The following is a 26,454-nucleotide window of genomic DNA, read 5'->3' as shown; positions in this document are numbered from 1 at the left end:
TAAACATCTAGGTAATTATTTGTAGGCCCGTCATCACATGCCTCTAGGCTATTTTGTTTTATTTTGCTCTGCTATGGTTACACTCAGAAACGGTTTTCAGCAGATAAGCTAGGAATTTTTGCAGTGCGGCTTTTTTTCTGCCTGACATTTCTTAGTCCTTTAAATTTAAAATGCTGAAAGAAAATCTAACCTCAATTGTAAGCACCTTTACACCTGTATCTAATAGCTAAAAAATAGTAAAATAACATTTCCGATAGGATTTCAGTAAGTTGGGTACCTGCTGAAGCTCCCCTCTGCTGTGAAGCAGGTCTCCTGGGACTCCAAGCTATGGGGTACAGTCCCCTGTGTGCTGCCAGCTCCCCGGCCAGGCCTGAGCAAAGCCTGAGCAGAGCCCRAGTGGAGCTTGAGCAAAGCCTGAGCCTGAGCAGAGGCTGACTAGAGTCTTTCTCCTGGTGGCTGCAGGACTGCTGGGAAGAGCAGGCCCAAGGTCACACCRCAGGCAGGGCAGCCGTGAGCTGAACTGGTCACCCAAGCAAGGCTTGAGTCACAGGACTCAGAGACAAAAGATAAAATTCGGAGTAGTTTCTGAAAGGAAAAGTCATTCTCTCCTCATCAAACCCAGGAAATAAAAAGCTGTGGGTGGGTTGCAGTTACATAATGCAGAGGGGATTTGAGGTCTCGAGTGCTATTACCAACTATCAAGAGAACCAATATTGTCTCGGTTATCTTCTTAGCACAATACCTCCTGTTCCTGTTTGGTTGACGTGCCTGCAGCTTGCTGCCCTCTGCCCAGGCCTCAGCCCGGAGCTCAGCAATCTTGGTGACCCATTGCCCATCGTGGGCCATGCGCCTTTAGCACACCCAAAACATCCTTCTGACCCATACTGAACAGTCGTGTTTCTCAGGGAAAATTSAAGCAGGTACAGAAAGAAATAAAAGGAAATGCTAACAAATCATAGAATCACAGAATCAGTAAGGTTGGAAGGGACCTCTGGAGATCATCTAGTCCAACCTCCCCACTCAGCAGGGTCACCTAGAGCAAGTTAGACAGGGTTGCATCCAGGCGAACTTTGAATGTCTCCAGAGAAGGAGACTCCACAGCCTCTCTGGGCAACCTGTGCCAGTGCTCCGTCACTCTCACAGGGAAGAAATTCCCCCTCACGGTCAGGAGGAACTTCCTGAAGTTCAATTTCTGCCCCTTGCCTCTTGTCCTGTCACATGGGACAACTGAAAAGAGTTTGTCCCCGTCCCCTTGACACCCTCCCTTCAGGTACTTATACACATTSATAAGATCYYCCCTCAGTCTTCTCTTCCCCAGGCTGAAGAGGCCCAGCTCTCACAGCCGTTCCTCATCGGGCAGATGCTCCAGCCCTCTGATCATCCTTGTAGCCCTCCGCTGCACTATCTCCAGTAGCTCCATGTYTCTCTTGKMCTGGGGAGYCCAGAACTGGACACAGYACTCGAGATGAGGCCTCMYCAGGGCTGAGTAGAGGGGCAGGATCACCTCCCTCWACCTGCTGGCAACAGTCTTCTAGTGCAGCCCAGGAKRCCAYTGGCCTTCYTGGCCACAAGGGCACATTGCTGGCTCATGGTCAACTTGTCATCCACCAGCACTCCTTCTCTGCAGAGCTGCTCTCCAGCAGGTCAGCMCYCAGCTTGTACTGGTGCATGGAGTTATTTTTCCCTAGGTGCAGGACTCTGCTTTAGAAAGTCCAAATTGTTGGCTGGAGAGCTAAGTAGATCATATAAACGACATCCTCTCAGATTGGTAGGAAGGAAATGTTATAAAATAGAAAGCCACATTTCTGCTGAAGGAGTACATGTATATTTTGTGCCTGTTAATAATGCTAAGCTGTTCTGTGGAGTCAGTAGTGACTTACTCAGTTCAACATTAAACRTGTGGCTGAGTCCCTCCCGCAGACATTGACAGTCCTTAGGTTTCAAGCACTAGCATTCACTGCTCAAAACAAACATTTTAAGCATGTAGTATAAAGGTGTTCATTTTTGCCTGCCAACCATCTTCCTTATTGCAGGGCCAACATAGCAGCTGACTCAGAGGCACCTACCTGCTTCTGGGTCCTCTCCTTTTCTTGGTGGGAGAGGTGGGCAGCCCTCCCACGCACACAACTCACATCCCAGCAAAGCCACCACGCTGCGACAGCTGAGCAGGCTGAGTCCTCATGCTGGCATGTGGCAGGAGATGATAGCCAGAGAACTTGTGAGCAGGCCCTCACCCTGCCTGGGAAAGCTGGCTGCAGCAGTGGGCTCTGAAGGTTTCTAAATGAGCTTTAGTGAAGAAGCTCAGGAAAAAAAAATCAGAAAATCAAATTTCTGTTTTTTAGAGGGAAAATGGCTTTTCATTTGACTTTGGACTGGCTATTAGTACTTGAAAATTTTCACTGGAAAAAAAAGATGTATATTCTAGCTAAAGTTGTCTGTATTTATACTGTAAGTTTTATTTACTTAGACAATAACAGAAAAAGGTGTAAAATCCTCCTYGAATAGGCATTTGCTCCAAGTAGAGGTCAGGAGGAGCAACCAGAAACATGCCTTGGACAACCTTTCTGGCAGCTCCTGTAAAGCAGTCACCAAGTAGGTGACATTTTCTTCCTACTCAAGTCAATACCTGACTCAAGGGACAGAAGATGAAAACTAGCTGAACTGGCCACATGATGGAGCTGATTTTGGGGAGAGGAAGGCCAAAGCATCCTGAGAGATGCTGCTTGCTTTTGGAGAGGTGTTGCCTCCGAAAATGTTGGCACGTATCCTGCTTGGGATCTTCCAGACACAAGTGATCAGTAGGCCTTCAAACAGAGAGCAAAGGCAGAAAAGCAGATCTCAACAGGGAAGAGATTTAGCAAGCTGTTTAGCAAGCTAATTAGAGAGGGTCGAGTGCCAACAGATGTAGGACCCCAGCTACAGATACAACCGCTACAGTTAAAACATTGGCTTGGTGAACAAATCTAATTTTCCAGCTGCTTGAACATAGCGCCTAATTTCCACCTGAAAAGTAGTTCAACAGGAACTAAAATTCAGATTATGATTAAAAATTAGCTTATGATTGTTTCTGTGACTATCACTATCTGTGAACAGGAAGTATAACTGTACTGCGGTATTGTGTATTTCCAGCAAAAAAAAAGATTGCTACAGTAACTCCTTTCAGATAACACTCATGTTCACCATGATAACTCTGTTTCAAAATTAATTATCAAGCAAGTAGTAATTAACCAAATCATATCAAGGAGAGTTCAGGTTTTATTGCTCATCACTTTCAACCAAGTGAATTGAGATTGGCAAGAGGTGAGTAAGACTGAGGTGACATGAGATCTGAAAGCCACCTGGTTCACAGATCATCAGGAAAACTGGGAGCGCCCCTCTGCCCACCACAGCCTGGGAGAGGTGAGCGGCTCCCCGGCCAGCGAGCCTTGCTGATCGTCCTGGTCCGCGCCGGGATGGAATCGCAGCCGTGCACTAGTACCCGTAAGCAGCAGATGGCAGCATGTCATTCTTTGAGACAATTATTTGGTGCCTGGAAATGAAAATTCCTAACTCTGCTGCTTAAGAAAAACCACAGACCCTGCAGAGACATTGCTTTTTTGTCATGTTAAAATCTCCCTCCCTCCAACACTCTTTCTGTCATTTACAGGCTATAAATTACCTGTCTCCGTCTTTTTCCTCGAGAAAACTTCTGTTTCATACCCTTTCCCTCCTGCGACAAACCTTTCTTTCACAGGATCAAGAACACTCATTTTTGTTGTAGCTTTATTGCAATTACCCTCTTTTTCTGGGGAGGGTTGAAGGCTGCAGCTTGTCAATAAGGCACTGGGCACCGTGACTGCCCATCGGGGAAAGGGCCGAGCAGAGATGCTGCTAGTTCCAATTAGGTGAGGCCAAAACTTCACAGGATCAGGCTTTATGTGGCCTGACATGCTTAGCTTTGTAATAGTACTGTAAGTGAGGATGTGCATCGCTTCCTGTGATTGTCAAGCCTTTGAATTTGATGGAATGCCTGCTATGTGATGAATAATATTATTACAGTATTGTACTTTCTTAAACATTGAGTGCATAATTAAAGTCCCACCCACAGAGGGCAGATACATCTGACCTCCTATTGTTCAGACCTAAGAGACTTCCATTTCTTTTAACAGTAGCTTGTTTATMATACGCAGTCAATGGCTTTCTTGTCTTTGTGGAAGGTGTCATTTTGCTATGCCAGGAGTTTGGAGTAAAGGTAAAAATAGAGGCCAGATACTACTGAAACAATTTGTCAATTACCAAAAATTAACTCAACTTCAGTGAAAGCTGTAGAATTATTATTTATATCGATGTACCATCTGGTCACATATGTTTAAAAGCAGATCAGTTTCCTTAGAGGTAAGATTGCTAAGCCAATAGTATTACAGATTAGATGAARCATAATACTTTAAAAGCTGTATTTTTCAGCTCTGTTGCATTTTTATTTTAACACAGTAAATTTGTTTACACAAAAAAATTCTATTTCTCATTTTTATGTCAGTTTTACTGTCTGCATCTTTTGCAGAAGCACAATACTGTTCTGCTATATTTGTGTCCAACATTGCTTTGGAACATTTAAGAGAATCCCATAAAGTGMAAAAGAGCAGAAGAGACTAGCAAGGAGCAATCTATTTTTAAACTGGTTTATGCATTTGATAGCTCTCTGTGTATAATTAGTTTCACTGTTTTTSTGATATGACCACTAAGACACAGATCTTCAGAGATACTTCAGTTTTGAAATCTAGGACAAGCCTGGTGTCTACATTTATTACACGGAGCCTAAATATTTTTGTGGAGTCAGATATTAGTTCCTCATAATGCAAACACATTAATCCATACTTCGCTCTGTTACAGTGAACCATCTGGTTGGTGCAGGCTGTAAAAGAAAAACAATGAAAAACAATCCATCTTTTTCAGTTTTGAAATAACAAAAGCATGAAAGTGGGCAGAAACTTTGCATCCACTGATGTAAAATTTATCAGTTAAGTCCCTTGCAATAGATTTAGACATGACAGTTCACGCTGCTGTGAATACTTTTGTGGAGTGAATTAACCAAAACTCAATTCCTTCAGCCACTACGTAAGAAAGGGTAGGAAACCTAGCACTCCTCCAGTCCTGCTCCCCTGTGCGGCCTGTTCACCTCATATGCATGCACATGTAGGTGCATGCTATGGAAGGCTTTCATTGCCCTTTTGCAAAGAAGATCATGCTGTAACCACCTCACAAAGTTGCAATTTCAGGCAACTTATGTGTTCTCTATCGTTCTTCCAGGCCCTTTCTCTTCTTCCAGCCCCTCTGTCATCTCTGAACAGCTTACGGCTGGCTGTGCYCGTCTACATGGCCACCACATGCTCAGCAGCTTCTGACCTTGCCTACATCCAAATTTACTTACCACTGAAGCCCATGAATCAATAGGGACTGCATGTGTATGCTATATTACTTTTCTTTCATACTGACGTGAGAGAAACATATCAGCACATATTAATGTATATGGTACTGATGAAAATGCTGGACAGCTGAAGCAAAAAATAACAGTAGCATCTGGCAGTGTAACAGCAAGGCTAGAAAAGAGTATGAAGGACAATGTCTGGAAGTGACTTCTCAAATTATTGCATGGATATCTGCAATTTTTCTTCTCAAACTGGAGGAGAGAGGGCAGAGTTCAATACAACATTAGAGTGAGTCTAAATTTTGTTCATGATTGATTAAGCCGTCTTACTTACATAACCTATCTAATCCTACCTCTCAGCTCTCTAAATCACATCCCACAGCCCACTTCTTAGGCATCAACCCAGAGCATCATGATGAAATGAAAATCTCATTACTGATCAGCAGTGGAAGTGATAGAGAAAGGGAAGTAAAGAAAATTATAACTTTACTGCCTAGATTGARTCAGTTTTATCTTCATTTTTTATCTGATATTAATTCTTAGACACCCACACCCACCCCAGAATAGCACCTGGGAGTGAGGAGAATAAAGTAGAATTGGACTACAGGATTTTCTGTGACCAGAGGAGTACAGATCTTATGCTTAATGTGAGGGTCTAGAGATTGAGGGGCCAGAACACCAGGTTTACTCCAGTGTCCCCAGTTAAGCCCACAGATGAGCAGTGAGGATTTGCAAAGAGAAACTGAACACATGAAGAGAGCTCTCACTGGTATTCTGGCCAGTAATAGCAACATGAGGCACCTTTAAAAAATCTGCTCTTATTTATGGATCTAAGCAGGAGCTGAGCTCTTCTGGCAATTTATGCCTAGTGGGGGAGACCAAGCATTTGGAAAATCTGACCTTGTGCACCCTCCTGTGAAATCTGGGAAGAGCAGTTTTGTGTCTTTGAATCTTTATATGCAAAATGAAGGTCGTGCTGAAAGTATTCATCTTTCAGGGCAGGGGTGGGCMCTGGTTCAGTTGCCACTACACTGAAAAAGGTACGGGTTTTATATAAGTAATTTTGATCTTGTCTCTTCAGATAATTGTTTTTTAAGTAAGGTAAATTTGCTTTTCACCGGGATTGAAATAAGATATGGTTAATGAGTGTGTGGGGAGGAAGTGGGAAGTGCAAACAGAAGGAGGCACCAGCACAGTGTTGTTTGCGGGAGCCTTGAAGCCCCAGAGTGGTGTTACTTGGGTATCTGCTGTCCTGCAACTGTCTCAGGAAAACTGCTCTTTTAGGAGRTGGAGAAGGCTAGATGTTCAGAAGAGCCCCTGCAAAGTTCAAGGACAGAATAAGGGAAGGTTTTCTAGTGACATAGCACCATCTTTCTTTCATCTTCCTTCACTGAGAACTTAATCCAACACCTGGCAGAGCTGGGGAGTAGGATCGTTGTGGCCATCACTGATGGAGGTGATGCCATTAGGGCATGCGTAGCCCCATCTCTTTTCGACCTGCACTGTTAAGAACCTTGTGTTTTGCAGCAATAGCAGAACAAATGCAGTCAGGAAGGCCATGTGAAATCAATTTCTGTTTAATTATTCATTGCATATCGCTATGCCGTACTAAAGAAATCATTCAAAAGCATATACTACCCAGCTCCTTTCAGCTGCTTTCCTGAAGGTAAGCATGTGACTCYGGTTTCAATTGCTACTGTAAATATACAATTATTTATAAACTACCTCACAAAGACCATATGGTCTCCTTTTGAATAAAAATGCACAGACGGAGCTGAAAAAAATCTGTGAAAGAGCGGCATAGTAAATTGATACGTAGCATACCATCTGCTTCCATGTGTGAATGATGTTATAACAAACTGCAGGAGGCACAGCTAAGAGAACTGTGGAAAGACAAACTCCTTTATGCTGTTTGCAGATCTTCCGCCAGTCTTCTGCCTAGTATCGTTTTTGTGTTGTCATTTGCTGTGGCAATAAACCAAGAAAGCCATATTGGCTAGCTTCTAYGTGCTTAGGACTGACAACTGTCTCTGATTTCCCTGCTTGTTACTATCCAATGAGCACCCTAGAATTTGATTTCAATTGCTTTGATCTTCGCTTGGTTTGTGAAACACACTGAATATCACCAATCAACCAGGTTAAAGTTAAAGTGTTTTTGACAGTGTTCCTTCTGTAGAACAACAAGAAAACTGCTGTGGATTCATTAAAATATTTTCCATATTGGACTGAAACATATTACAGATTTGCTTGAGAGGATGTCAGAATAATATTTGTGTTAGGTCTCAGTTATTACAAAAGACCTTTGAAAGCGGCATATCTCTGTTTTTTATTATTATTTTCTTAATATCAGGATATCACAAGTACATACGTCAAAGGGAAGCCTTTGAGAAGAGCCTTCACTGTGGCTGTTGTTCTTGATGCCATCCAGGTTTAGTGCAGCAGTGTTAAGTCTTAAAATAAGTAGCTGGCTATGCAGGTAGAGGGCGGCTTGTTGAAAGGAAAGGGCAGTGTAGTAGGTTATGAACGTGGACAGGTTGTCCCAGTACTTTGCTCTGTTCAGCGTAACAGGAGCCAGAATGCTGGCAGTCCCTTGAAAGAACAAAGGAAATGACTGAAAAATTACAGTTTTGTTAYGGCGAGAATAGAATGGGAAAGAAGACAAGTGGGGCAGTCAGTCCTAGGAGTCTGGAAACAGTTCAGTGAATCTGTATGGCAAACGCAGTAAGTTATTTTTGCTCTCATGTGGTTTAGAAACTAAACTAAGGACCACAAAGCCAGTTCTGCCTTTCTTGCCTGGTGCATAAGAGCAGGGAGGCAGGGAGCACAACGGTACCTTGKCCTCAGTTGTGTGCAGGATGCCCTGGGGTGTTACCTGCTGTGGGTGGTGTAGGGCAACCTCAGGTCTGAGCTGCCCCTGTGATTCCCAGGCTATAGGTTGCAGCACCTGTGCATGGAGGAGAGCAGGGGCACATAAAGATACTCGGAATATTCGTAAAAGCTTAAGAAAGAGATCATTTTCAATAAAAAGGCAGAGAGAATATGCATTTAAAGAACATAAACAATCAAATTTACGGAGTTAATRTTATTGCAACAATATTGTCAATAATATTGTCAATAATATTATTAAAATGCATTTAACTTGCTCAGATTTTGACACTGAAATTCCAACCTCAGGCTTAGTCGGACACAAAAAAAGACAGAAGAAAGGGAGTTATAAATAAAGAGCTACTTTATTCTCTTCCCCTGGCCTACTCTATGCCCTCAAATGCTGAACAGGAGGTGAACAAGCCTTCTGGTCTGCATTCCCTTGCCTGGCCAGCTTTGACGAAGGGGTAGCCATGGGCAGGCATGTCTCCCTTTGCAGTTTGTTTTACTCCTGCAGCGCAGAACACACTTGAACAGAATCCACTATCTTTAGTGACTATGCATTGGAGGTGGTTTGAGAGTCTCTGCTCACAAACAGCAGTATAAAATGCTGAGACAGAGAGCAGTGCATCATATGAAAGCACGGCCCTTTAAGGCACCTGTATTTTAATATATAGCTTTATGACCCTCTGTCAGTCTTTTCTTACTTCAGCCACTACTGAGGCCTTACATATTCATAAAAGATCCTTTTCCTCTTATTCCTACTTCTAGGCTTCCCAGATACCTTTCAGCTCGCTGGATCTTCTCTTTACAGGCACTACCAAACTTCCTTGGCTTTAAAGCAGCCTAGACGGAAAACAGTCCTGCCAAAAGCACCATCTGCTGACTTGAAACAGAAAAAGCAGCAGGCATCTAGTGTCTTGCAAACTGGTCAAGCAACATGAGCTAGGTGGCTAAATGACACAAGCACATCAGAGTTGTGTTATGACTGCTTTTTTCAGATGTTAAAGCAAAACACTCAGAGTCTGGCTTGTTCCAGACCCCTCCTATGAAAAATGCTGTGAGTACCACTGTGGATTGCAGTTGCCTTGTTTCCTTAGTGGGAAGGGTGGATTTATTCCACAGGTCGTTAGGAACTTGTACACTGGAGTAACACTTCAGTTTCTAGGTGTTCAGATAGAAAATGATAATGCAGGAGGAAATACTTCCGGTGACCTAGTTTCACAAGGGGTGGAAGCAGTTGTATTTTCTATAGCATGCAGTACTGCTGCAACAAACACTCAAATCTTGGATAAGAACACTATATTTGTGTCAGAGATTAGCCTGCATATATAGTCCACAAGGAGAAAAACATACAGCTGATGTTATTTTTGCTCAATAGACCATGGAGATGAGGAAAAAGAGCAGTAATAGACAAAAACACAGTTAGAAACACGAGTGCATTTGCAAAGTAATGGTGATTCAAGAACAGAGAAGACTCTTGTGCCCAGTTGTGCAATCCTCAGTTCCCATCACTAGGCGTATTACCTACCTCATCACAGCATGGGTAGCCATCGCTCACACATTAGGTGGGGTTTTACATTAAACTCTACACCTGCACTTGTGCTTGCCTTTAATTTATTTTCTTGATTAGTTGAGCTCTGCAATAATGTTGACATAGATGGCCCAGAACTCCTACAACTCAGTTACAGTAGTTTTAGTTCCTTAAAATGTTCTCCTCAGCAGTGCAACACTGGCATCCTTTGTTGTTTGCCTGGCAGTTGGTTGATTCTCTGTATCTTTTCAGAGTGAATTTAGGTAATTTTTCATTTCTTACCAAGGTTGGAAGCAATAAAATGTAAATTCCATAGCAGTAATAAAAAATAAAAAGACTTGAACCCTAGGTAACATTTCTCCCTGCCCCCCTGAAAATCACTAAGCAATTCATGTATAGCTTCGTATCTCTATAGAGACCTATTAAGGCAGTTCTTCAGACTGTATAAATCTAAGAGTAAATTCTTCAGGCAGAGCAGACCTCAATCAGTTTGCAATAGTCTATGAACCTTGGAAAGTCTGTGAAAGTGTTGGCTTGGAATAGCACTTTATATCTAATTAGTAAATTAGCCTAGTCCCTTACACTAGTGTTCTTAGTGCTCGATGGTGGCTGCCCACTGGCCAACCTTTGTGAAAGAAACCCATTCCCATCCCAAGGTGTGAACAGCTAGGTTTCTTCACTTGTAAAATTCATCACTCAAATGGTATCTTTATTAGCAGTTGCTTAGCTTGTATTTCTTTGAAAAGGTATATTTGTATATCGGTGCTATACAGCTATATGGTCTACAGTAACTAGATTGTGGGGTTTCTGCCTTTGGCTAAGACCTGGGATCAAAAATTTGCTGGGCAGAGCAGCAGCAAGGACACACAAAATGTCTTCTGCACCTCTGAGCTAGAGGACACCCGAAAGTTAATACTTTGCAGCCAGATGTCAGAGCTGGTATGGGTTGTGTGCTGGAACAGTGCTTCCCTTTAGTGGAGCTCTAGAGACAATTATAGGTGCTGTCTCGACGGACCTCTATAAAATAGTGGAGTTGAAATCACTGCATGTTCTTCTTGTAGGTGAATGCCCTCGTTATGCCTGGCCTTTGTGCAAAGGGCACGTCTGGAGCCAGCTTAGATGACTCTCACTCTTTGTGGATGTTGTTTCATTGATGAGCTATGCTAACCACAGTGTTTTTGGAGAGGTAGGCAAGTAGGTAAAGAGTATGTTGCAAGAGGTGTTTCTAGGTATTAGTTTTGACCTATTTTGTTCACTGGAATCTGGACTGTTTGTAAATACCAAGATCAAAAAAAACCCAAACTTTCCACCATCCTTAGCCAGATTGGTGTTCAGATGCCCTCAGAGGAAGTATGGGTTATTTCTGCAGTAAATAGAAGGGCAGAGGGCTGTGATGTAAATATGTGTGTCTGCTTACTTGAGTGAACTGGTTTATAATCTTCCTCTCTATTTAGGATAGTGAAATTGTCCTCAGAGAAATCAAAGTATTGCAGCAATACTTTGTGTTTGCCTGATGTTGTCATGCCACCCACTTGCTCACTATTTTAGTTGCCTGCCTAGAGTTTGCAAACTTCTTGGCGGGCATCTTCTGTGTGGTGGGATTCAGGTCCTGTTCAGCTGGGAAGAGGAAGAGATAACAGTGTTTGCCCTCCCAGTAATGTGGAGCAAGCAGGGATCTGCCAGAACATTGGACAAAGAAAGAGAATTAGCAAGATTTGCATCTGCCTGAGCACACTTCACGCTTACTAAAGATTGTTCTGTGTCTTGGAGGGCCTTAGCTGCCCTGTGAGAAAGATTTTGGGCCATTTCTTTATTTTTCAACCCCAAAGGATCAAAATATTATCCTTTCTCTGTATTAAGTTGATCCTGAATGTCACAGTAATTCATCAGATCTCACTTCAGGAAAACTGTATCCCATGTGAAGATGAAATATCTGATTTTGTAGTGGTATTGAGGGTTCACTGAAGCAATCAACAAAAGTAGAATTCAGATATCCAAGCTTTTTCACAGAACAACTTTGATAGTTTTTGTTTCCATAACTCTGACAAAACAATTTCTGCATCTCTTAGTGCCCTCACTCCTGGCATTTGTTGCATTAGTGGTGATGACTGTGGATTCTGGTTAAAACAGTCTGCCTCTGTGAAGCCAAGGAGCTGACCCTGTTTGTTCTGCCCTGAAAGATGCCAATTAGTGCTCCACTCAAGTCAAATTTTAACAAAGGCTTGAATGTTCCTGTGCCTGTTGCTCAACAAGATTGTTTATCAGTTTACAGGGAGGCCACACTGCCTTTTCAAAGTGCTGCTGGAAGCCTGCCAGAAGTAGTAAAAGAGACTGCTTTCATTGTTTAAGTGCCACTGAACACAAGAATGGCAGACTGATGCTTGTTTTGCTTTTATTTTATGATGATCTAATTGCAAGAGATATATAATTCCTTGTTATGTCAGGGAAGTTGTTTCTCCAGCATCTGGTACTTTTCTGATTATCTACAAACTGTTTCTGAAAGTTAATAGAAGCTCTAGCCTTCATGTAAAACTACTATTGGGAACTGTTGCCTAGACAAAGCCTAAGAAGACTTCAGAGTGTGCAAGAACTAGCTTTGTCAGTGAACATATTTTTTTTTTTTTTAACATCCCAGTAAATTACAGACTTTGGTAATGGTTTCAAGAAATGTGTTCTACAAATGTTGTAGCATCTGTATGCTGCTGTTTTTACTGCAGTTATTGTACAGGTCATTAATCTGATCTCACGTCGTAAAAATTTCTCCACCCTCTTTATGAGTTTCTTTGTTATCATAACACTTCCAATACCTTGGCGCCTAACTTTGCTACACTCCATTTTATTTACCCTGGGTTGAACAACTACTTTTTTATACTTGACATGCTTAGCTCATTCAAACGGTGTTGCAGAGCATTGTGTTCACCACATTTCTGTGGTAAATCGAACATCCAGAAACACAGTTGGGAATTCTTGAGAATTGGTCCTGAAGGCTGGGAAGACATTTGGCCAACAGACTCTTTCTGCTCTGGGACTTGTTTGAAAACTTGGCAGCACAAAAGCTCTGCTCCTGCCTTATGTTCCTCCCACCACTGTTTTGCAGATGAAAAGGGATTATAGACATCCGCAATGACATCTAAGAAGTTACTCCAGCAACATCAGTGCAGGTGAGAGCAGCCTGTGGCTCTGAGAAGACTTGCACAGGAGGACAAACTGCGTGTGTTTCAACTTGGCTGTTGGAGCTGCCACTCCCAGGATGGCAGGACAGGATGAAGAAGCCTTTACACGAGCTTTTGTAGACCACATCCACATTTATCTGGTCTTACCAGCCATCACACCAGCACCGCTGCAGCTTTTCAAACCATTGGTCTCTCCTATCTGTGCACAGCAGGTGACCTCCAGATGGGCAAGCTGAAAAGAGCTGGTGCCTGCAAAGGCCATGAGAGAGCATTAGGAGAGAGACAGGACATGAACATTTGGGAATATTGCTACTTTGAAGACAACCTTATTACAGCAGGAGCAGAGCTATAGAGATATGTGCCAATGGCACGTAATGGGGTGCCACAGGGGAAGAGAGGCACACGACAAACCCGGCGCTAAGACACTGACCTTGCACAAGGGTATTTGATTTGCCAGCTGCAGCCCTGGTAGCTGTTGTGTTGCCTTGTTAGCAGTGAGCAGAGGTGAGATTGGTTTCTATAGAAACACAGGAGAAAAAGATGAGGTAGAATAGCAGAGATAAATGGGAGCCTCTGCATTTGGATCTTTTACCTTTTAATCTATGTTTTACCACTATCTCACATATTTCAGAAAAATTATTCCAGCTCTGGCTTCCCTCTCCTGTCAGCCCCTCCCTTGGCATTTGCAAGGCTCCCAGGGCAGCTGGCCCTGCGCTGCTCCTGGTGCAGGGGCAGGAGAGCAGAAGGCTGCAGCAAGGTAAGGAGACAAACATCAAGTCCATATCAAAGTGGACTGTGGCAGATCCTGGGAACAGYGCTGGGAGGGTGGATGCCTATTTGGAGCCCCTGCCCAAGCTTTTGTGGCTGTTCTGTTGTGGAAAGGAGAGAGAAAACAGCAACTGCAGATGCTACTGCATTTAGTGCTTTATTGTTGTCTCTCTGATCACACAGAGAAACGTGAAACCCCTCCGCACAAAGTTCATTGCCATTGTATGTTGTGCAAATAAACAGAAGCTACAAGAGGACATTATTTTAAAAGAAGGAGTATACCATCTAACAGTAAATTCCTGAAATATTCCCAGGGTATTTTGGAATGCAGGTTATGTCCTCCCTGCTGCTATATCCATTGTCTTGTGCTAGGAACACGTCACCACCCATCAGTTCTCCCATGGTGACTACCTCTATGTAATATATTGCTCTGACACATTTAAGGGATTTGAGGTTGCCCACCTTCTAAAGAAAGCAAGAGGAGCAAGCAGCTTTGCATGTGTGGTTGGGCGACGCCTGTAACATGCACTGATGTGGATGATCCAGGCCTGTGACGCCACTGGAACTGCAGGACCAGAGCAGTCACTTGATAATTTTGTGCTGAAGACTAACATGTATCAYGGTAGTATCTAAGCAACTTTGTGTGGGCTCAAAGCATGGCTAAAATTTCCCATCCACATTCTTTCAGCCACTGAGATTCTGTTACTTTGACAAAAATGGAAACGTGCTGCTCGTGTGTGCTGCATAGGCAATGCTACATGGGTTCTGTCAGCAGGGGTGGGAGGTGACTGAATTATCAGTCAGTGGGAAAGTGATGAATGACTTATGTTACATTGACCTGGGAGAGATCCAGTAATATCTGATCCCCTCCCTCGCTATTAGGATTGTTCTTTACATATTTCTAGCAGCCAAGGCTACCTGACTTTGCAGTACGTTCCAGTTTTTGCAAAGATTTCATGAAGTGAGCACTGCTGGGAAAACAACAGAAAACAGTGGAACAAGTAATTTTGGAACTTACCTGAACGTAAGTCCCCTGAAGGAGTCCAGGAACGAAGAGCTCATAGAAGTACGTTGTGAGTATGGTCAATGCCTGGTACATTCACAGGGCATGATCTAGAGTAATGATCTCCACCAAAAAATAAGCAAGTTTCCAGAAGGTGACAGCTGTTCACTCTTTTCAGGAAGAAATGTAGTTTCTCTTCTTTTTTTCTCCAGTCCACAACCCATGCTCCCGTGTTTTAAGGTATGACTCTGAGATGATTACGTTTTGCTGGGTGGAGAAGCGGGAGCAAATGGCCAAACAGGACAGGTAGTTAGCTCACGGTCAGTGCAGGAGCTTATGCTTCTGTGCTCCCAGAAGCAAGACTTTTGAGACAGGTCCCTGGGTTTGAGGATGAGGCAGAGGCTTGCCAAAAATCCTCTTATACCTGAATCCTCCCATTGCCTTTCCTGCAGAGGGGGACCTGGGGAATAATGCCACAGAGATATTGGCTTATCTCTCCCTGTTCAGTGAAGTAAGCCATTTATGGCTTACATAGCTTACAGCTAGGAATCTAGCCAAGAGCTCTTTTCGTAAGTGGTCACTAAAACCTAAGCACTATTAAAATTAGTGCTCAAAGGCAAAAAGTTAACATTTTCCAGAGCCCTTAGGGCTTTGACAGAGGCAGTTTGGCAGATATAGCTGGGAATGCTTAAGGCATTACTGTCCTCAGATATCTCCTCATCCCTCTGCTAAAAGATTCTGCTTCAGTAGCCAAGCCAAGCAAGGAAATGCAACAAAAGTTTATCCACTCCAGGCACCAGTTTGGCATCTGAGCTCAAACCTAAATACAATGGCTCTTGAAGCTAAACCATCTGGCTTTGCCCTGAAGCAGACGGGGAAACRCTTGGACAGGCTTCAGGAAACAGGTAGGACAAAGTGCTGGGCTTGAGCAACAGTATTATCCTCAGCAACCCCAGCCTCTGGTGACTTTGGAGCCCTGGCTTCGGGTCCCTTTAAAACTATACTGGAAATTTTATGTAAATGCTTCATAGCTTTGTATTGATATTTTTCTTTATATATAGCGCAGTCTAATGTATTAACTTTGCAGAGCTGCATGCTTTGAGTTTAGTGAAATTACTCACATGAGGAAGAGCTGGGAGCATATCCAGTTTAAGAGATTATAGTGGATATATATATGTTCATCCCTTGAAAGAAATCAGTATGACCCTGACATTACTTTAGATCACAATTTTAATGTTTAAAAACTACAGAGGTAACAGAGAGATTATAGAACTTATTACATTTTTTATTTACACAGAAAAACTGAAAATCAGCATTATTTATTTGAATATGAACAGCACAAAGCATGGTGATGTTAGCAGGAACAAAATATTACAATGACTCACTTGAACAATCTGCTAGAGATGAGCTCATATCAAGTGTACGTCATTCAAACAGTATTGTTTGTACTGGATCTGGGTGAGCCTTAACATACCTTGGGACTCTTAAAAACAGGTTTATACAAACAAGTTAAAGTTCAAGTCTTGTGGAAAAATACAGTTTATATTTTGTTGACTATAACACTGCAAACACAATGTACATTTGTATTAGTTTGAAAAGCTCTGTGAAAGCGACTGTGTATAAGTTTTCCCTCAAATTTGTGCTCATGGTGAAAACAAACGTTACTTCAAGTTTCACTTTCATCCAAGACTATAAAGTAAACATGGAAAAAATACATTTATTTTTAGATGTGTTCCTCAACCTCTGCTTTTCATCAGTTCTGAAAATCACACTTCCGTGTCTTACAAGTGAGAAATTCTATAACGCACTTGCCTATAGCAGCCGTCACCTGACAGTGGAGGCTGGGCTCTCACAGAGGCATCTCAGGACATACGCAACTGTCCCCCTTCCCTCATCTCCTTCCCTGGACATGCATGTATCCTGGGGCCAAAACAGTGGCACCCCATCGTAGCCTAGGAGACCCCCCTTGTACAATGGGAGGTGCAAGCAATCCCTTGTYGGCTGGCGAGGGGCACGCTCTCAACCGGGAGATGCTTGCGCTCAGGCCACCAGATAGATAGCAGCATGCCTGGGTCTGAGATGGACTCTGCAGAAAGGGGGCTGYGGGAACAGGCTATAAACAGCATGAATTGTTCTGGTTGTTGCCCACCGCGGGCTGACAGTACTTTTTTTCTGAACTACAGCCATGTCTTGTGGCTGAAATGGAAATGCAGAAGTCCTGGTCTGACTTTTGTTTGTACTAGTTGCCTTCTGTGGAAAGTATTGATATACATGCCTGAAATATCAACATGGCATAGCACTGGCTTAAATTGCTGGCTGCAGTTTGCTGCAGTTTCTGCACAAGGTCTTTTCTCACATTAATGCCACGTGAACTCTGCTGAGGAAGTAACAGGTCTCTGGGTACTAAACAGGCCCTTTACATAGATGGAGATCTTACCCAGCAGCAAGACTGGATAATTTGTTATTGAGAAAACAGGGAGACATGCACTGGAATTAATTCTAGCAATTTCATTGGCTCTTTTATTTTTCTTTTATCATCTGTTACATTTAGCAATGTAATTATAATGTCAAGTTTAGTATTTAACTTGTAAACTCTTGGGAGAAAGGAAAGGATATACATTTTGCTAAGTCAGAAGCTAAAGTATTTGTATTTCTATTAAAATTATCCTTAATATGCAGAGACTATTTCAACACTTCTATATCATAGGGGATAAAGAACTGCAAAAATATACAGCATCCTATTTATTTACAATATATATATATACATAAAAATGAAATTTCCTACAATACAACACAACTGCATAGATTTGTCTTCAGAAACATATGCATGTGTACAATTTGTGAACTCTAGACCTTTCCAGCCCTGTACTTTTTATTAATGCATTATCTTTTTCACAATTTGTTACAGAAATCCTTACATTAGATACAAATAAAACATTCTTTGTGTGGGTTATAGGAAATAAAGATTTTCCTGATGCCAAGTACTCTTGGGAATTTTTTAAGAGCACTGTGGTGTCAGGTGATAAAGCCATTTCTTGGAATTGCTGATGGAACTGAATACATTCTGCTGTGCCTTTCTCCTAAAGACACTGGGGGTGGGATTGTAGGACTGGAGGTGGGACACCACCACATGGAAAGAGTTTTGTTTTGACCAAGATGCTCTTTAGCCTTAATGTAAGGTTCAAGCAAAGAAACATATTGATTTAAAGGTGAGCTAGAGATACCATTAATTATTACCGTTAATTATTATTAATGCACTATAGCAGAAATTGCTGTGGTGCTTATGTATTGTAAGGCAGACGTATAGGCAAAACCCATAAAATCTCCATACATGATCCAGCCTGCATTTACGTGTTTGACCTATTCAAGAGGAGCACAAGCTATGGATTTGTACATAGCTCAGGAAAGCAGTCCTCAGGAGCAGAGGGTATCCTTGACCTCACTGGATGAGACTGGCCTTTCTGAACTAGGCCTGAGCCACGGCTAGGCGCCACTCGGGCTGCACATCGGCTCTACAAAAGGGCTGAGCCAGTGCACAGATTTGGTATTGGCCCTTTGACCAGAAGCAAGTATCACCCAGAAAGATCACTACTCCCTGCATATTGTTCCCAAATAACAATTTATTGTATTTTCTCTATTAGGCATGTTTATCGCTGGACAGAAAAGGGTATCTGTATACTGCAACCGTAAGAGTGGTTTAAGCTCATGAGTATTTTCTTTGCGATGTGCTGTGGGCTAGGAGAGGCAGCAAGGCCAGCTTGTAAGCACAGGATTAACTCCTACAATCTTACTAGGAGCCCCTGCTTCTAAATAGACCTTCCTTATCCCTAACCACTCAATTGTTGCTATTATGCAAATAACAACTTTAAAGTATTTTGTTGTAGATATTAGGAGTGGTTTTGCATCCAGTCTTTGAAATTCGCAGTGCTCACAATAGTTATAAACTCTCTATGAAAAGAAAGCATGCTACCACCTACTAAGTAGATACGGTACTCTGGATCCTATTAATTTTACAACAGAGAAACTCCTACAGCATTTCACTGTGCTCTTAAAATCCTACCTAAAATGTGGGACTCGTACATCGTTGGCTACAAGTTCACTATTCCAAATGAACTGAATAACAGCAGTACATTTTACAGATAACCTCATACAAATATTGTCATCCATCACTGATGTTGACAGTTACAGCAGGGTCTATTGCATTCTGTTAAGAATGTATAAACCTGATGAAAAAACAAAAAGCACGTTATTTCACGTTCATTACCACAGACATCAATAAACACATGATTCCTTTCCATAAATATCTATAAATATGATGTCAGTAAATCAGTCTAAGCAAATTTCCCTCTTTTTCAGAGACCCAGAAATGAAGCCTATTTAAAGACTCAGTATTTTGGGCATCTGTTTTTTAGTATCTAAGATATGCTGTGATGGTCCAGTACCTTGGGTAATTTTACTCTGTGCACACTCCCAGTTCATTCTTCTCCCTATTTATTTAAGAAGACTCCCATATACACATAAACTGGGAAAAAGGAGAAGCCAGAAGGAGAGAGGGGGATAGTGATGGAGGATATTTAGAAAGATGCAAGGAGCAACCAGTCTTCCAACAGCCCTTCAAGTAAAAGGAGGCTGAATGCCAAAACTCAATGCCAAAAGCTCAGTATTTTAAATGCTAGACTACAGAATACTTTCTCTCTTTTTTTTTGAGGGGGGGGAGGGGGGAGTGTCACACTTGTGACCTTGCTGGGTCCCTGTACAGCACATCAGACCTGTAGCTCCTATCTAGGTATTTGAAAGTTGCTCCCAGGATCTCCTTTCTCACAAATACCTGAAGCACAGAGCTGCAGTGCTCATAAAATAATAGTAGAATAAAAATAAAGGGAGGTGAGGAGCCACAATCTTACACCCAACCAAGTTGGGAAGATGCCCAGAACTGCCTGAAAGGAGATGCCAAGCACAGGTTCTTCCCTCTGGAGTTTGACTAATACCTGGATTTGTAGACTATGGTAGGGACTTCTTTCCTGTGAATAAGGGCCTGCCTAAGCTGGAAGCAGTCACAGAGAAGATACAGAGCAAACTGGTGACCCATGCCATTGCTGACAAGGGTGTCAGACCAGCTGCTGGAAAGCACAAGCTACTGGAATCTCAACCTGCCTGAGCCTCAGAGTCCTACGTAACTAGTCATTAGTATTTTAAACGCTAGACTAAGAACACCTCAGGGGAAGGATGTCATATTTGCTTGACCTTGCTGGAACCCTGTGCAGCAAGGAACGGAAGTCTAATAGATCAGAAGGAGAAAAGACTAAACAGAACCTGACTCTGTAGTCTAACAGGTCATTCTGTAAAAAGGGAAGAGACTTCTAGTTTTGATCTTCCTTACAGACAAGGGTCCATTTTTCTTCTTTCTTTTAAAACCAGTAACTGTGCAAGGTAAAATTTATGAGGAAGCATAAACCTGTACCCATCACTCATTTTGTTAGTCCCTTGTCCAGTTTGCTAGTTTGTATGACATATTGTTGAAATAAGAGTTTGCCTCTCTGCAGGCTTAGATGGAATAAACCCCACCACTCTCTCTTATTCCCAGGAGCACTGTCCTAGCTAGGTTATGATTCAGAAAGATGGCTTTCTCACTAGCTTTGTTTTTGAATCAAAAGAACCTGTATTCTAGACATTCATGTTAGATTCAGCACTGCCACCATATACGTGTACATACTTCAGGCACATACCTGATCAGGCTGCTCTTATTTCTGGATCACAGAGAACTATCAGCAGGAGTTAAGTACCTTATTGTCTAGACTGAGATGCAGATCTAGAAGCCTAAGTTTAATTAATAGGTTTATTTTTTTGCAGTGTGAACTTTCTAACTAACCCTTTCTAACTAAATTCCAACAAAGGCCTCAAACTGACCTCTCTGGATGTTACCCTTAGAAACCAATTTTAAAGATCCCGAGAGGTGCCCTGTGCCAGTTAGGAAACTGGTGCTAATGATACAGAGAGCTAACTGGAAACAATCAAAGAAGACTTCAAGGCCTTGGGCATGGTGGTCAAGGGTGTGGGAGCCCAGGTGGTCTTCTCATCGGTCCTGCCGATTAGGGGGAGGCATGGGGGGAGGAGTAGTAAAATTTTCCAAATTGACAACTGGCTACGCTGCTGGTGTGGGCAACAGGGTYTTGGATTATATGACCATGGAACATGGTTTGAGGGCCAACAACTGGTGGGGAGAGATGGGATTCACCTCACCAAGCAGGGCACATATGTCTTTGCCAACAGGTTGGCCAGCCTGAGGGCTTTAAACTAGGTAGGAAGGGGGAAGAAGAGAGTCATAGAGAGAGGGTTGTCAATAAGACACAACACAGGCTGGGGGGCCTCCAACGGGTGCATGCAGCTGGGGATGTGCATTTGCGACATGGCTATGAGGTACCCCCCTACACCCTTCCTGGGAAACCTGCAGGCATGACCACCTCTCTAAAATGACTGAACACCAATGCATGCAGTGTGGGGAACAGGAGGAGCTGCAGATCCGTGTGTGGTCGCAGGGCCACGGTCTCATTGCAATTACAGAGACACGGTGGGATAGCTCGCATGACTGGAATGCTGCCATGGATGGCTATGTGCTTTTTAGGAGAGACAGCCCAGGAAGGAGAGGTGGTGGAGCTGCTCTTTATGTGAGAGAGCAACCGGAATGTATCGGGCTCTGCCTAGGAGTGGAAGAAGAGCAAGTCGAGAGCTCAGGGGTAAGCATTAAAGGGCAGGCTAACAGGAGTGACACTGCTGTGGGTGTTTACTACGCGCCACCTGCTGAGGAAGAGGAAGCCAATGAGGCCTTCTACAGACAGCTGGAAGTAGCCTCACGATCACAGGCCCTGGCTCTCAGGGGAGACTTCAACCACCCTGATATCTGCTGGAAGGGCAACACAGCCAGGCACAAGGAGTCCAGGAGGCTCCTGCAGAGCAGCGATGATAAGTTTTTGACACAGGTGGTGSAGAAGCCAACGAGGAGAGGTGTGCTGCTGGAACTTGTACTAACCAACAAAGAAGGATTTGTTGGAGGTGTGAAGGTTGGGGGCAGCCTTGGCTGCAGCGACCATCAGATGGCAGAATTCAGGATCCTGCATGGAGAAAGCAAGGCAATAAGTAAGGTCACAACCCTAGGGTTCAGGAGAGCAGACTTTGGCCTCTTCACAGAACTACTTGGAGGAATCCCTTGGGTTAGGGCCCTAGAAGGAAGGGGAGGAAGGGGGGGTCTAAGAGAGCTGGTTATTATTCAAGGATCGTCTCCACAAAGCTCAAGAGCAGTGCATCCCTATGAGTAAGAAGTGCAGCAAAGGGAGCAGGAGACCTGCATGGATGAACAAGGAGCTCCTGGCAAAACTCAGACRGAAGAAGAAAGTACACAGAATGTGGAAGAGGGGAGAGGCCACTTGGGAAGATTATAAGAATGTTGTCAGAGTATGCAGGRATGCAATGAGGAACGCTAAGGCCCATTTGGAATTAAATCTGGCAAAGGATGTCAAGGACAACAAGAAGGGCTTCTTCAAATAGAAGGCTTCTCCCTCTACTGAGAGAAGTGGTGGATGTTATTGCAATGCTGCTCTCCATCATCTTTGAAAGGTCATGGAGAACTGGAGAGGTGCCTGAGGACTGGAAGAGAGCCAATGTCACTCCAGTCTTCAAGAAGGGCAAGAAGGAGGACCCAGGCAACTATAGGCCAGTCAGCCTCATCTCCATTCCCAGAAGGGTGATGGAACAGCTCATCCTGGATGTCATCTCTAAGCATATAGAGGAAAAGAAGGTGATCAGGAGTAGCCAGCCTGGATTCACCAAGGGGAAATCCTGCTTAACCAATCTGATAGCCTTCTCTGATGGACTGACTGGCTGGGTAGMTGAGCAGAGAGCAGTGGATGTTGTGTACCTTGACTTCAGCAAGGTACACAAGGTACTTTTGACAGTGTCTCCCATAACATCCTCCTAGAGAAGCTCAGGAAGTGTGGGTTAGATGAGTGGACAGTGAGGTGGATTGAGAACTGGCTGAAAGGCAGAGCTCAGAGGGTCGTCATCAGTGGCGTGGAGTCTAGTTGGAGGCCTGTGGCTAGTGGCATCCCCCAGGGCTCAGAACTGGGTCCCAGCCTGTTCAATTTCTTCATCAACGACCTGGATGAGGGGACGGAGTGCCTCCTCAGCAAGTTTGCTGATGATACCAAGCTGGGAGGAGTGGCTGATACACTTGAGGGCTGTGCTGCCATTCAGAGAGACCTGGACAGGCTGGAGAGCTGGGTGGAGAGGAATCTCCTGAGGTTCAACAAGATCAGGTGCAGAGTCCTGCACCTAGGGAGGAATAATCCCATGCACCAGTACAAGCTGGAGGCTGACCTTCTGGACAGCAGCTCTGCAGAGAAGGACCTGGGAGTGCTGGTGGATGACAAGTTGACCATGAGCCAGCAATGTGCTCTTGTGGCCAAGAAAGCCAATGGTATCCTGGGGTGCATTAGAAAACTGTTGCCAGCAGGTGGAGGGAGGTGATCCTGCCCCTCTACAGGGGTCAAATTCTTTTCAGTTGTCCCGTGTGACAGGACAAAAGGCAAGGGGCAGAAATTGAACCTCAGGAAGTTCTGTCTGACTGTGAGGGCGAATTTCTTCCCTGTGAGAGTGATGGAGCACTGGAGCAGGTTACCCAGAGAGGTTGTGGAGTCTCCTTCTCTGAAGATCTTCAAGGCCTGCCTGGATGCAACCCTGTCTAACATGCTSTAGGTGACCCTGCTGAGTGGGGAGGTTGGACTAGATGATCTCCAGTGGTTCCTTCCAACCTTACTGATTCTATAATTCTGTGATTCTATGAAATGTAGGATAATGCAATGGAAACTGAGGCAATTCAATAGCTCACAKAAATCCGAAGATCTTGAATTCTCCATCCCTCATGTTAAAAAGAATAAGCTGCAAAGACATATAATACCCACAGACAGCACTGCTAATGACAGTCTCCTTCCATAGGAGTTGAAAATGAATCAGCTACTGGGAACAGGGAGTCATTGCGTACTGACAGATATATCTTGAACACAGAGAAGGCATTACTTAGCCCCTGAATGTGAATCAGGGCTCTCTTTAGCCATTGGTCTTTCAACAGAAGCCTGGTTCATACTTTGAGAGTAAAACTCAGACACTTTTTAACTCACACAGTAAACGATGCAAAGTGAACACATTTATGTGGCTGGCAGTGCAGTAATAGATGTTGTCTGCTTAAGATGGTTAACAATCACCTGCTTAGCATTTCAATCTCTATAAGTAGTTCTCTACATCAGCTATAAGGCATTAGGCAAGTGCTTATTTAGTGGACAACAGATGCAAGTTACAGTGTTTCTGCTACTAGTAATTTAATGTCTTTTCTTTCATTGTTATGAAGAACTAAGGAATGAGAAATGTAAATGAAACATTTTAAATATAAAAAGTGTTTACGTTTGTTTAAAGAAGAGTTAAAGATTTCATTTGCCATTAGAAATCCAGTAGTTTAGTAGGGTGAGTCAAATCCTGCTCCCACTGCTGTCAAAAATCCTGCTGAGTTCAGTGGGAAGAAGATAGGACAGAGAAGAGGAGCCAGTCTTTACAAGGACAGCCTTGGGTATGTACAAATGAATGCCAGAATGRAAAAGGCATAAAGTATGATTAAATCTGTAGGCTTTGAAAAAATGGAGCTTGCCATTTTTTTCCTGAAAAGAGTGGGGCATTAGTAAACAGTTTAATGCTGAAGAAAATGCAGACTTCCTATGGAAAACTTGGAATATCTGCTTCTCTTCACTCTCAGGTACTCATTGCTTTGCCTCAAGTCTATTTTTTGGTCAGTTTTAACTGAAATGTACCAGGGAAATGGTAGCTGGTGATGATCTTCCTTCTCCTGCTCCTTGCACCCCTTCATAAAAACACACACACACACGCACACACAAACACACGCCACATACATACACACGTGTCCGTTCCCAAAGCAACAAAACAACCAAGCCGTATGGCTGGCTATTCCATCACAATGTTTAAAGAGAAGCACCATATTTAGGACCTACGTTTATACATTGCTGATTTACACCCTCATGGTGCTTTTCATATTCATATCCAGAATGCTACACTTACTCAGTGAGGCAAATGGTGCACGAAACAGCAACAAAACAAACAAACAAACAAACCAAATGCGTACAATTTAAGAGTAGAATTTTGGTTAAAAGGCAAGTGGAAGGGTGTGAACTGACAACATTTGGAACAATTACTCCAGCTGGGATTGATAACAACAAATACTGCTTGCTCTAAAGGAGCAGAGGTTATGGTTTACRGGCTAAGAATATTAAAGGAACAATGCAGTTCATGGGTGGAAGAGGAAAAACAAATTAATTGTGATGAATTCCTATGAGCAACGCTCTGTATAGTCTCACAGATGATTAACACAGACTTAATGCTGATCTGATAACTCAGTATCACAGGACACAGTGATATGTCTGTTGGAAAAAGGATCTGTTTTTTTGCAAGAAAATACATCCATAATGGTACTTTCAGTACGGGGTAATCACTATTTGGATTTGATTTGAGTAAACTCACAAAAGATGGAATAGATAACAGAACGGATGGTTGCAATTTGGTGTGTAGCAAACAAGGATGTCTCCTTTTCATAAYGAGGTTAGCTTCAGTGGCCTTCGGTACTGCCTCCTGATTGTACCCAATCATAGATGACCAAAGGAATGCTCACTAGGGAAAATATTATCCCCAGTGCCAAGAAAAGAGAAGCCTGGAACAAAAAGGAAAGACAATTAATTGAAATAYGGTAACTTTTCTTTTTAAGAAGATTTACAAGGTGATGTATTAAAGTTATCAGTGAAAATGGGATAGCACTTTGGTAAAAGTGAGACCCATAGATGATTGAACATATTAATGTCATTAATAATTAATTGCTTAACATTAAAACCGTTTTTTTCTAATTCCAATTCACTTCTTAAATGCTGATCATCGCTAAAGAGGATTAAGTGACTCTATTTCTAGAACCCATCAGCTCTGCCCATTTCAAAGCCACATGAAAGTGGCTTTTCTCATTGGGTACATCTCTATGAAAGTTCAGCCCTTTAATCCTGGAGTCTGTGGATGGAGCCCAAAGAGAAACATGGGCTTCCTGCCTGCCTGTTCAGAGCAGAAAGGACTGACTGCAGAGTGCTCATAGTGTACCCAGCCATCCACAGAAGCTATACGGAATTTACAATAAATCATCTCAAAATGGAAGATACAACMGTATCTTTAGTATTTGCTAAATTTCAGAGTGGGATTATACATGAGTGCTGTGTCTTTTCAGCTGAAACTTCTTCTTGGCCTCATGGAAAATATTCTCAAGGCTCTGTCCTGTATGCTTATGCATGTTCAAGGGCTAACATTTCGGCTGGTGTCTTTTGATGGAAGCACCCTAAACTTGACTCAGCTCCCATAAAACAGAGCAAGAAACACTGCAAACAGAATGCTCTGTACATGGAACTGGAGAGTGCTTGTCTGGCTGAAAGAGCTGCCAAACAGTGCTGGAAGAGTACCCTGCCTCCAGCTACTGCTGTTTGCAAAGGTGGAGCTCTCCAGCTGGGGCAGACACGCTCAGAGGAGGAGAACCCAGAGAACACAAAGTGTTCTGCGCGGTAAGGACCCAATGCTGGAAGGCTCACAAGGGCGGTGAAAAAAAAAAGACAAGTGAGGCTGA

General features: G+C 43.2%; 2 protein-coding genes across 3 annotated transcripts in view; both read right to left on the bottom strand.

Moving 5' to 3' along the window:
• SCAF11 (SR-related CTD associated factor 11) overlaps positions 1-26,454 on the bottom strand; it is a 163,824-nt gene that overhangs the window by 59,625 nt on the left and 77,745 nt on the right. The gene's annotated exons all lie outside the window — the stretch shown is intronic.
• Positions 17,241-26,454, bottom strand: part of SLC38A1 (solute carrier family 38 member 1) — a 34,849-nt gene continuing 25,635 nt past the window's right edge. The window contains exons 15-16 of one of the 2 annotated variants that reach the window (XR_014896535.1): positions 25,323-25,509; positions 17,241-18,970 (exon numbers count right to left, since the gene is read on the bottom strand). Coding sequence is in view for 1 of the 2 variants with exons in the window: in XM_085310660.1 (XP_085166786.1) it covers positions 25,408-25,509 (102 nt within the window). In the remaining variant the exon portion in view is untranslated. Of the gene's footprint in view, positions 25,510-26,454 lie in introns of both variants that reach the window. The other variant, XM_085310660.1, reaches the window with a different exon arrangement.

The sequence above is a fragment of the Rhea americana genome, unplaced genomic scaffold (assembly GCF_003343005.1).
Source record: "Rhea americana isolate MKP2758 unplaced genomic scaffold, rheAme1 scaffold_322, whole genome shotgun sequence".
NCBI classification, from domain to species: Eukaryota; Metazoa; Chordata; class Aves; order Rheiformes; family Rheidae; genus Rhea; species Rhea americana.
Note: the sequence above shows the minus strand (reverse complement) of the source record. Positions and strands in the feature narration are given on the sequence as shown.